The sequence below is a fragment of the Haliotis rubra genome, unplaced genomic scaffold (assembly GCF_003918875.1).
Source record: "Haliotis rubra isolate DU_JTF1 unplaced genomic scaffold, ASM391887v1 Scf338, whole genome shotgun sequence".
In the NCBI taxonomy this organism is placed as follows: Eukaryota; Metazoa; Mollusca; class Gastropoda; order Lepetellida; family Haliotidae; genus Haliotis; species Haliotis rubra.
This window is the reverse complement of record NW_025767011.1, coordinates 254,635-267,668: the sequence shown is the minus strand read 5'-3', so window position 1 is coordinate 267,668 and position 13,034 is coordinate 254,635. Positions and strand designations below refer to the sequence as shown.

At 41.5% G+C, this 13,034-nt stretch overlaps 2 protein-coding genes across 2 annotated transcripts in view; one reads left to right on the top strand and one right to left on the bottom strand.

Annotated features, from left to right (window-relative positions):
* Positions 1 to 13,034, bottom strand: part of LOC124284511 (beta-microseminoprotein-like) — a 40,349-nt gene that overhangs the window by 14,960 nt on the left and 12,355 nt on the right. The window lies entirely within an intron of this gene.
* Positions 3,036 to 12,296, top strand: LOC124284510. The gene is made up of 4 exons (XM_046720594.1): positions 3,036 to 3,137; positions 5,965 to 6,075; positions 9,734 to 9,854; positions 12,127 to 12,296. The coding sequence occupies exons 2-4, from the start codon at positions 5,988 to 5,990 to the stop codon at positions 12,260 to 12,262; spliced, it is 345 nt and encodes a 114-aa protein (XP_046576550.1). The 5' UTR covers positions 3,036 to 3,137; positions 5,965 to 5,987; the 3' UTR covers positions 12,263 to 12,296.

Sequence of the window (13,034 nt, the reverse complement as noted above, 5' to 3'; positions counted from 1 at the left end):
AGCATACGTCATCAGACGTCTGACGTCATCGATGAGACGACGTATCACAGCATGCATTGGGGCACGTGGTGGTCATATCCGTTACTGAGACTGCCATTGTGTCTCCAATGAACTTGTATAGAGCCTGACAATCGCGTATGAGTGTTCAAATATCACTGGAAACCAATATGTTCTATGTTTCACTATCGCTAACACGTCATGTGTTGTCAGAACATCCTTCATAATGTGCTCGGTTCATCTGTAACCATTCTTCATTTCATATTATTCTTGTAATCAACATTTTGTGTGTCGTTTTTATGGATCGTCAAACTCGATCTATACTTTTTTTACCTCTTAGTTAAAACTGTATCTGCCCAGTGGGGTTATTTTGTCCGGTGCGAGCATTCAAAATCAGGGTTAGGATTTCAAAAGGTTGGGAGGTGATGACGCCATTTCCAGATTTAACGTACCAGTTAGAAACATCCTATCCCATGCAATGCCCCTTTGTGAGCTGAACCAAGTGCCCACAATTGGATTACCTTTGAGTGAGTTCGTTGAGTGTATAACTGGTGGGACGGGTGACCTCGATTTTCCTCGGGCACCCGTGTCATAAATTTTGATTTAAACATATTTTATTCATTGAAGAACAGAATTATGCACAAGTTATCCAACTTAATGAGCACAAAGCAGGTGGTTCGCCAACTTAATGAAGCCCTCTCCCATAAATGTTTGCTTGTGATTCATTCCTGAGAGGTTAAAGGCGTGCAGTCTGGGAGATATATATCATGAATATAGACAATAATTTGTCTCTTTTGTTAACTGATGAGCAATAGAGATAAATTCATTATAATTATAGTCATACGATGCCGAGCGCCAGGCAGGGACCAACAAGTACAATATTTTAACGTCTTTTGGCATGACGCGGTCGGGGTTCGAACCTGCGACCTTCCGCTCTCCCGGGCGGACGCTCTAACCACTACACCACGGAGGCGGTCTCAAGAACAAGAAGAAAAAGCGACACAAACATACCCTTGATTTTATGGAAAATGCGTTTGTTGATAGATAAATATGATATTTCAGAAAATGCTTAGAAATAGACCCAAATAGTCCCATAAGGCTGTTAGAAGGATGTTTATAAGATATAAATAGTGCAGGTATGTTTAAGAAACGCTATTGATATACAGTACTCAGGTCTCAGGGGGAATGCTGAAAAATTGGAGTGTTTATTCAATAATCTGCACACATACAAATCATGATTGAAAGATTATTGGAAATGAATTAATAATATTACATTAGTGGAAAATCTGATCATAGATTAAGTGACCGAAATTCACCTATTGTGAATAACAGACAATATAACATACGTGTACATGTATATGTATAGTAAAACGCCAGTAAACTGATACTGGTCATCGGGTGTTTCCGACATTTGGTTCGGAAATAATCTATTGATAAACGACGTGGAACAGATAGCCTGCTTTGTGCTTGCTGTGGCGTTGTGCATTCTATGCAGCGTACTGTTTACAAACACCAAACTAAAGGTGTTTTTAAGGCAGAAATTGTGCGTTGCTTTTTATGAACATGTAGTATATTTCTGACGATTGTAATTATTCACACGATATTAACATTTTAAGTGAGCTGTAGCTCTGCTGAAATAATAACAATATGTGTGTTGTTTTGTGTGAGAAAACCAGTTAAAACATGCAGCGTTGAGATTATTGTATCCAGTGTAGTGAAGTATGTTCATCACGATTAAAATAGTTGGTTGGCTGGTTGGTCCTTTAATGCCTACAGCAGTATGTAAATAACAACAAGCATAGACAGATCCCCGTTACTAGCCTCTTACAAGTATGGGCTGCTGAACATCAATTCTAACCCGGCAATCTCTGGATGGAGCAACTTGCAGCGTCGTTGCATACTGTGAAATACATGGAGAGAGTGAGTTTAGTTTAACGTTGCACTCAGCAATATTTCCAGCTATATGGCGGCGGTCTGTAAATAATCGAGTCTCGACCAGATAATCAAGTGATCGACATCATGAGCATCGATCTACGCAATTGGGATACTGACTGACTGAGTTTGGTTTTACGCCGCTTTTAGCAATATTCCAGCAACATCACGGCGGGGGACACCAAAAATGGGCTTCACACATTGTACCCATGTGGCGATTCGAACCCGGGTCTTCGGCGTGACGAGCCAACGTTTTAACCACTAGGCTACCCCACCGCCCCAATTGGGATACGATGACACGTGTCAACCAAATCAGCTAGCCTGACCACCGAAACCCGTGAGTCGCCTCTCGCGACAAGCATGGATTACTGAAGATCAATTCTAACATGGATCTTCACGGCTCATCTTTCATGAGTGATATCAACTGTATTGGTCATGTGTGGTGGTCACTTGTCTATCTTCCTGAATCAGGGCGATAGAGTAGCCTAGTGGTTAAAGCGTTCTCTTGTCTCGCCGAAGACCCGGGTTCGATTCCCAAGGGGTACAATGTATGAAGCCCATTTCTGCTGCACCCCGCCGTGATATTGTTGGAATATTGCTAAAAGTGAATTAGCCACTTTACCGTAATCATATTTATTCATCAACCAGGGTCCCGATCCACAAAGCGTTCGTAGCCTTACGACATTCGTAAGCCTATGATAAACTATAGAGTTACGACATGTCGTAACGTTACGAACGCTTTGTGGATCGGTTCCCTGGACCTGAGCCTGGATAATCGTGGAGACTGTTCTCCTCTTGAACCTCTCTGCCAGGCTATATAGTGGTTGAGGAAGGAGCACCGTGACCTAGAGCGTACACAATATCAGCATAACTGAAGTTCTTGAAGGGCATTTAGCAGCTGGACGAAAATGAATACATGACACGTTATATGGATAGCCTCTTATTATTCTTTATACGACCTTTCAGAGGTAATTATTTCTCCTTCCTTATTCACCTGGTGAAGGAGCAAGAATAAGCTCTGAAACGTCGCATAAAGAAAACAAAAACGTGTCGTGTATTCATCAACGTAATTGTTCAGTGTCACCTGCTACCATGAATATATACGTCAATACTGTCACAATACACGTTTATGTCCATGTACGTTGGACGCATTTATTGTTAACTGCCCATTGCGAACACACGCATTTAGAAGTCTCTTCAGTGATCAGGTAAGTTGCACTACAGATTGGTCATCAAACAATTGTAGATACTTGGGGCTAAGGCTGTACAATATTTGTGTTGTTGCTTGATAACGCCCCATTCAGCATTATTCAAACAATTATGTAAATAATCAAGTTAATAATAATCGTCTTATTGAGATTAATTCCTTGACTTTCACATTATGTACGTTTAATAGTAGTATTTGATGTGGCGCAGTGTCTCAAGGGGTTCAACAATCTCTGTTGTATTGAAGTCTTCATATGGTCTTGTTATGAACTTCGATCCACGAAATTAGGAAACGGTGATCTATCGTCAACCACGTTACCTTGAGTGGCGAGATCTTCCATTTAGCCTCCTCTAACCATTAACATGGGTTTGAGAGGATCTATTTTCTTAGGGTTTGACATTATCATTTAACTTTATACTTTAACTAATGACTGTATTGGTTTTGCCATCACAAGGGATAAATATTTCAATGTCAAAATCAGTAATAGGGTCTTTTATATAAATGTTACTTATCAACTGCGATTATAATTGAAAAGTTTTATTGTCCCCTGAAGGGTACGTAAGACTTTAGCTCTATTTTATCATATATTTATTAAAACATTTTGCCAACTGAAGGGATGTGTAAATCCAGCTAGGGTCCATGCAGGTAGCAAAAGTACTGTAAGTCCCCATGGACCCTAGTATGGTGATCTACCTTCAAGTGTTGGTGATCTATATCACGTGTTTATATGTGTTCTGTCTATAGTGATTTAATTTTACGATAGCGAACCAGTTTTAAATATATATCTGTGATACTCTAGTATTTTTACTGTCCTAACAGGTTTTTACGTTCTATATCATCACGATATGGCTGAATTATTGCCGATATGACGCTAAATATTAACTCACTCACTCACTGACTAATGTTCTAATCCGGTAAATATAACAGTGTACCTAATTATTTTGTTTGTTGTTTAACGCTGCACACAGCAATATTACAGCTGTGTGGCGGTGGTCTTTGAAGAATTGAGTCTGGATCTAACCTGACCACAATTGTTCCAGTCACCATGTGACATGTTGGTTTGACGTACAATGGCATCACTTTGTTTGTGTGTCCAGGAAGTCGTTACAATCATAATTGGTCTTGTCTTGGAATAACAAGATGGACTAAAGTGCATTGTAAATACATTCATAGTCAAACATTTCATTCGGTAGGTTCATTTTATGTCTATTTACCCACAATATGATGATTTAAGAACAGGATACATGTTAAATATTGACTGTAAAGATAGAAACTCTCTCATTCGCCTTCTTCAAAATGAAAATAGCAATTATTTATATATGTATGCAAATTATATTAAGGAAGCGTTTATGCGACGTAGCGTATTATTATTGTGAATATATAAAATATGTTCTAGTTATTGTGCACATCATACCTTTTGTATTGTAATATATATTGTACATGGGCCTGTGGCCTTTCTACTGAATAAAGTTATATATATTTCACTGGTTACCACTCCCAGCCAGGATAGAATACAAGATATTTAGCATGGCTTATAGATGTCTTAACAACGCAGCTCCATCCCATCTCTCTAGTCTTGTCAGAGAGTACGTTCCAACCAGGACTCTTAGATCAGCCAATCAGTCGCTGCTCATCGTCCCAAATGCACATCTGAAGACATACGGACATCGACGTTTTTCCTACTTGTCAGCTATCCTCTGGAACAATATGCATGGGTGCCTTAAAGCATCCCCCTCAATAGCCAGCTTCCAGTCTAATTTTAAAACGTTCCTGTTCAAGAAGCACTATGACATCTAAATGAACTCCTGTTGTAAATATGTCAGCGCCATGAGCAACCACTTGGTGATTGGATATAGGGCGCTATACCAATGGACTTATCATTAATATACACTCCTCGACACGATATGTTTGAAATTCTGCCGATGAATTTTAGCTCTGTACTTCAACCAGATACTAACCCTGCCCCTCATCCAGCTAATGTACCCTGGATACCCTGGAACGATCCCAAACACTTCCGCCCGCATCATCAGCAAGACTTCTAAACGTTCCCATATAACACCGGTGTTGAAAGAACTGCATTGGGTACCAGTTAGGGCCAAAATTGACTTTAAGATCCTCTGTCTGACATACAAGTGCCTCCGTGGTTTTGATCCCTCCTTCTTGTCTGAACTCTTACATCCGTATGTCCCTGCACGCATCTTGCGCTCAAACACACAAATCTACTGGTCATCCCATCCTACAAACTGAAATCCTTTGGACACCGATCGTTCTCTTACTCTGCACCTGCGCTTTGGAACTCTCTCCCATGTGCCATTATAAGCTCTGACACAACTGACATTTTTAAGTCCAGACTTAAAACCCACCTTTTCTCAGAATATTACGTATAATTTCAGCTGTAAATACTCCTGTGTAAATATTCTGTAGCTCTTTGAGCATGCCTTAGGTTGTGGAAAGGGCGCATTATAAATATGCATTTATTATTATTTTTATAATCTGAGTCCTGCAATGACCACAGACCCGTGACGATCCGGGTTAGAATTGGTCTTCAGATGCCCATGCTTGTCGTAAGAGGCAACTGATGGGCCTCAAGCTCGTTGACTTGATTGACATATGCCATCGTGTCCCAATTGCGTAGATCGATGCTCATGTTGTTGATCACTGGATTGTTTGATCCAGACTCGAGTATATACGGAACGCCGCCATATAGCTGCAACATTGCTGAGTGCGGCGTAAAACTAAAGTCAATCACTCACTGCAATGACCAAACACTGCAGTGGTGGACGAGGTTCGATTGGTTCTACTTGCATTTGTTGTTACCGTTCTTTCAGGAAGACCTACTCGCCAATACGTCATGTATCTGCAAGTATTTACTCTTCTTCTCCTGGTCACCTGTGCCCTGGGATCTGTTTCCCGTGGTGCGATTGAAACGGAAACAAACAGTGAGTGTACAGCCTGAACTTCTCACTGCATCCTTCATATTCAGGTATCCCAGAATATAGTTGCCATAAAAACTGGAAAAAAACGCGACGTTTTTTGAGTGAACGAGTTTACGAGAGCTCAATTTTAAAACTATTTAGCATAAATTATCTTTATAGAAACTTCAATTTCTCGTTTATCAAATTATGTGTATATATACTCTTCAAAAACTGAAACTATACATGCTGTTTTGTCAAAACATGATTACTCAGAAAGTGTTTGGTAAAACCACAGAGTCAGAGTAAAATGTCAGTATCTGGTGTGACCACCATTAGCATCGATAACAGCTTGGCAGCGGTGACCCATAGAAGAAAGGAGATGCCGAATGCTGTCTTGAGGAATGTTTTGATACTCTTGCTGAAGTGCTGTGTGCAGTTCTTGTAGTGTCTGAGGTGGCGGATCACGCTGGCGCAAGCATAGATCAAGAGTATCACATAGATGTTCAATGGGGAACATATCGGGTGATCGAAAAAGCCAAGGTAACACCTGAACATTGTTTTGCTCGAGGAAGTCCTGTCAAACGCGTGCAACGTGAGGTCGAGCATTGTCATGCTCCAAACATTAATCGTTGATCATTGATGAAGGGAACGGTGTGACGTTGAACTGGTCTTCTGGCAAATAGTCGGGCTTCCCATAACCAATTGCGCAGTGTCTGGTCGGAGATTCGGCGCAGTCCAGGGAGTCGGATTGTTGTGAATGACGCGGACGTGGTGTTTGAACGAAATGTCTCAACTGGATGTAGCGATCCTGGGCGGCGGTTGTAACTCTAGGTCGACCTGACCTGGGTCTGTCATTAACACTCCCAGTATAGTTGTATCGGGTCCGTAGGTTTGAGATGTTCTGTCTGGATATGCTGAAGAGCCTTACCATCTTATGCTGCGAAGTCCACTCAAGGTGATACACAATTTGATGATGAACGTGCATTTCATGTAAGATGCGTTTTAGCGATTTACTACAGACGTAAGTGTAACGTTACGTTTTTCTTCAATGTTTCTTTTTTAAAGCGTTTTGTCGTCGACATCCATTCCCCACGTGTTGGATTCAGTATGGATTGGTTTCTGTCAAAAAAAGTTTGTTTCTATTTTGTAAAGAATATATGTTCGAAATTTCGGGTATTTCATCTTTACTTAATTATATGATCGAAAACTTTCGAATTGTTTTCATTATTTCATTACTTTTTCGACATTTAGAGTATTTTTTTATTTCGGGGAGCGCCAGCATTGTTCTTCTCTACATTACCCAAATGGGTATCTGAACCTGATACTTCGGCTTCAGAAGCCAAATAAAAACTAGGCTCTTGGAATTCATACACAAGGTAAAATTGCTGTCAGGCATCGAGCGGTGGCAAAAATCAACAACCCTTTCATTAACAGTTACTAGGTACATAGAACTTCCACACTTGTGCGTTTTCAGAATAATAAACCAAAACGTGGGCGCCAGACACTGCGAATAGCGAATGAGGTACTTCATGTAGTGTCTTTTCTTTTTCGTAGTAGAGCCTGCATTATTACACCCCACGATTTGACGTTGATATTTTACCCGTGAAGATCCGGGTCAGAATTAATCTTCAGCAACCCATGCTTGTCGTAAAAGGCGACTAACGGGATCGGGTGGTCAGGCTTGGTGACATGGTTGACACATGTCATCGTATCCAAATTGCTTATATCTATGCTCATGCTGTTGATCACTGGATTGTCTGGTCCAGACCCGATTATTTACAGACCACCGCCATATAGCTGGAATATTGCTGAGTGCGGCGTTAAACAACAAACCAACCAACGACTTTGATGTTCATACAATTGATTTCCCGATTACTGATCTCTTTTCAAGCAGTTGTATAATCAAATGGCCCATGTCAAGCATTGACAAATAAAGGCAACTGCATGTTACTGGTAATATAAACAGTTGTGGCTACATGGTGTCACGACGAGTCTCTCACTCCAGGATAATGCAGGCCCTGAGTAAATCTTTCTAAAACAAATCGGATGGACTGCACGGGTGGAGCAGACAGTGTGCGAAATAGTTTCCAAACTTTGCTAGCCAGGCGGGCTAGATATGCCTGAAGGTTATTAGCCCACAAAATAATTCACTAGCCCGACATCTAAATATAGTAACTCATCAAAAGATTACAAAATAGATGAGATGAGAATAAGATATTGTAGGCATGACACGGGTTTCATCATTAAGCTGCTAATATACTTCCCATCAAAGGTTTAGACTCACTTAAAATACTCACTATATGTTATGCATATATATGGTTACATCGAAGATAGATTTGTCCTCTAACTTGGGGGAACCAACTACAAACCTTATGCAGATGAATTGCACGAGGATCATGCATCAAACTGTTGAAAAGCATGTGTCAATATCGTGCATATGAACAGCTGCGTTTTGGTGTAAAGTTTTGTAAAGAATTCATCAATTTTGACTGATTTTTATTATTTATTGCACTCATGACAATAATCTTTTCAACGTCACGAATTTGTTTTACAATACATCAGTTCATGTGTAAACAGTACCTTTAAGCATTATGGAATATTTAGCAAAATCTAGTCTAGAACAGTTGCCTGAAATAAGTAGATATATTTACACTAGTGAGTCTAATGTTTTTATGAGAAGTATATGATTTTATCAAGCCATAATCTTGCATGACTTAAAAGTGTATTATAACTTAACAAGTCGGAAACAGTGATATATTCACAAAATGACGCCATGAAAATTCCCAACCCCGACGGGCAAGTGACTGTGGAGTCACGGCTAGCGGGTCAGTGGCTATTTGACACACTGGGTGCAGATACATCCACCTTTCGTGAATACCTGCTATCATTGCTGTCTGAAAGTGATTCAAAAGCATTTGATAGTCCAAAACGAACTATGTATAGAACTGTTGAGTCGAGATTTCTTAGGTTGCATAAGGGCATTCATGTTATTGCAATTCTGGTAACCTTTGGCAAACACAAGGTCAGAGGAAGCAGATTGAGAAGGTCCACTGACATGATATCAACATACACGTCACTCTGGGACGGACACAGATTTAAGGGATTTGATTGGTCTAGAGCTTGCGATTACGATTTAGGTGTTCGATTTCAACTGTGTTGCATACTACAAATTGTTACTACAAATCGCGCCATGAGAACGCCCTTACAATACAAGATCAAAGCCATCAGGACATTGGAAGACTCAGCCAGAGAGCGATCCACTGAATTGTTTCTTCCAAGCCGTCCAGCGGAATCTCTGTGTTTGGAAATGAGTGACAGTTGGTTTTCAGTATCATTTACAAAGAGGCAAACCGATTCATGGGGATCTTTCATTAACCCCCCTTTCCTAACATCCAAAACAACTATCACGTCCCCACAACTTAGCAGTCCGCCAATGCCGCTCTACGTCCAAAACAGTTTTGACTTCTTCAAGAGTTGTTGATGAAATGCTGAAGCTTCGCAGTCAAATCTTATTGTTTCCATGCCGAGCTCCCAAAAGCAATGGAATTTTTCGGTTCGATGTAATTAACGAGACTCACTAAAACAATAACCCGTGTTTCATGTGAGACTTAGGTCAAAATGAAGTTTACGTTGAGAAAGGCAAATGAAAGGAACCGTGTAATGCTTGATGCTTTCCTTTCAGAGTGGGGAACAGTGATTTCCTTTTGTACCTACAAAGGTATTCGGTTCCTGCCCGGATCGAAGTGGAAAACAACGGAATGCATGGACTGTTCGTGCTCAGACTCAGGACTCTACTGTCAAGGGTAGGTATTAAATACCGTGGGGATTCTTTAGTCAGGGGTAGGTAGATAACACTGTCGGGACTCTTCTGTCAGGGGTATGTAGATAACACTGTCGGGACTCTTCTGTCAGGGGTATATAGATAACACTGTCGGGACTCTTCTGTCAGGGGTTTGTAGATACCACTGCTGGGACTCTTCTGTCAGGGGTATATAGATAACACTGTTGGGACTCCTCTGTCAGGGATTTGTAGATAACACTGCTGGGCCTCTTCTGTCATAGGTATGTAGATAACACTGTTGGGACTCTTCTGTCAGAGGTTTATAGATAACACTGCTGGGCCTCTTCTGTCATAGGTATGTAGATAACACTGTTGGGACTCTTCTGTCAGAGATATGTAGAAACCACTGCTGGGACTCTTCTATCAGGGGAAGGTGAATACCACTGTTGGGACTCCTCTGCCAGGAGTAGGTAGATAACACTGTCGGTACTCTTCTGTCAGGGGAAGGTAGATAACACTCCTTGGACTCTTCTGTCAGGGGAAGGTAGATAACACTGCTGGGCCTCTTCTGTCATAGGTATGTAGATAACACTGTCGGGACTCTTCTGTCAGAGGTTTATAGATAACACTGTTGGGCCTCTTCTGTCATAGGTATGTAGATAACACTGTTGGGACTCTTCTGTCAGAGATATGTAGAAACCACTGCTGGGACTCTCCTATCAGGGGAAGGTGAATACCACTGTTGGGACTCCTCTGCCAGGAGTAGGTAGATAACACTGTCGGTACTCTTCTGTCAGGGGAAGGTAGATAACACTCCTTGGACTCTTCTGTCAGGGGAATACCACTGTTGGGACACTTCTGTCAGGGGTAGGTGGATACCACTGTTGGGACTCTTCTGTCAGGGGTATATAGATAACACTGTGTGGACTCTTCTGTCAGGAGTAGGTAGATAACACTGTCGGGACTCTTCTGCCAGGGGAAGGTGGATAACACTCCTTGGACTCTTCTGTCAGCGGAAGGTATATAGATAACACTGTGTGGACTCTTCTGTCAGGAGTAGGTAGATAACACTGTCGGGACTCTTCTGCCAGGGGAAGGTGGATAACACTCCTTGGACTCTTCTGTCAGCGGAAGGTAGATAACGCTGTTGGGACTCTTCTGTCAGGGGTTTGTAGATAACACTGTTGGGACTCTTCTGTCAGGGGAAGGTAGATAACACTCCTTGGACTCTTCTGTCAGGGGTAGATAGATACCACTGTTGGGACTCTTCTGTCAGAGGTAGGTAGATACCACTGTTGGGACTCCTCTGTCAGAAGTATATAGATAACACTCCTTGGACTCTTCTGTCAGGTGAATACCACTGTTGGGACACTTCTGTCAGGGGTAGGTGGATACCACTGTTGGGACTCTTCTGTCAGGGGTATATAGATAACACTGTGTGGACTCTTCTGTCAGGAGTAGGTAGATAACACTGTCGGGACTCTTCTGCCAGGGGAAGGTGGATAACACTCCTTGGACTCTTCTGTCAGCGGAAGGTAGATAACGCTGTTGGGACTCTTCTGTCAGGGGTTTGTAGATAACACTGTCGGGACTCTTCTGTCAGGGGAAGGTAGATAACACTCCTTGGACTCTTCTGTCAGGAGTAGGTAGATAACCCTGTGTGGACACTTCTGTCAGGGGTAGGTGGATAACACTGTGTGGACAATTCTGTCAGGGGAAGATTGATATCACTGTGGGGATAGGTGAATAACACGTCGATGCGCATCCTGCTGTTTTTAGCCCCTGGACATGTTTCTCTTCTTCAAAATACATCACGTACACAAACGCACTTTGAGACATTTATATCATCCACTGCCATTGTAGGACAAGAACCAATATTGAAAAGCTGGTACATCTCGCCACTCCTGACACTAAATCACGGCTATATTTAGTGTTTTAAAATTTAAAAATCGAAATTGAATTTTAAAAGAAAGGACATCTAAGCGTCTCTACGGTACTTTTAGGGGACATGCGTGGGGATGTTAATGTGTGTTTTGTGTGTGTTTTATATCAGAATGAATGAATAACAATCATATCAAGCGATATTACATAAAATGATAGCTGTATAAAATCAACAGTTTGATGACAGATGCGACATGAATACAATTATTGTGTCAACGATTCTGAGTTTGAATGTTTATATCAGTGTTAAGCATAAACAGATTACAGCGGCAATTAAACGTCAGATGGACAATACCGTATTGGTGTTGGAAGTGTTTCCAGTTTCAAGACATGCAGCAACATTTTATTTGTAGATTTGGCTATGCAGGAGGGGCATTTGGGGCACCTGAGGGCTGCAAGGTTGTCAATGATGCCTGTCAGATTAGGATGGTGGATGCGGATGATGAATTGGACGACTGTGCGCCACCAGAGCTAAACATTCAAGAGTAATGTACTCCTGCATCTGATAAAAACATCAAGTAACCCTGTCTGTGTCCTTCTTTGTTTAAGAGAATGATGGTCAACCGGGTGTAGGAAGCCAGCGCCATCGTTCGGGATGCGTGTGGGGTTTAGGACAACCGTTTATTATTCTAGGGTGGGTTTATGGGATGTTGCGAAGGGGCCTGATATTGAAAATCCACGACCAAATCATCAAGGCTCGCAAGGTACGCAAATCTTCATGTACATGTATGTATTTCACACACTAGTATGTTATTGTTTGTTTGTTCTTTAACGCTGCACCGTTAATTTGGCACCGGTCTGTAAATAACCGAATCTGGACCAGACTATCCAGTGATCAACGGCATAAACAGCAATCTACGCAATTGGGAAACAATGACATATGTCAACCAAGTCAGCGAGCCTGGCCATCAGATCCCGTTAGTCACCTCTTACGACAAGCATGGGTTACAGAAGACCAATTCTAACCCGTATCTCTACAGGTATATATCATAGTAAGTAGTGTCGTATATACGTAGTGATTCATTTCCCCCAAATACTGGGAAAAGATATTTTGTCTTTATGTTATGTTCGTCTTTATAACTACAGACAATCCGTTCACAGGACATGCTAGATCTTCTTAAAATATTGCGAAAAAGGAAAAATAAACATGGTGTCAGAATATGAATTATAACCTGAGTGAGTGAGGGAGTTTAGTTTTACGCCGCACTCAGCAATATTCCTGCTATATGGCTGTGGTCTGTAAAAAATCGAGTCTGGACCA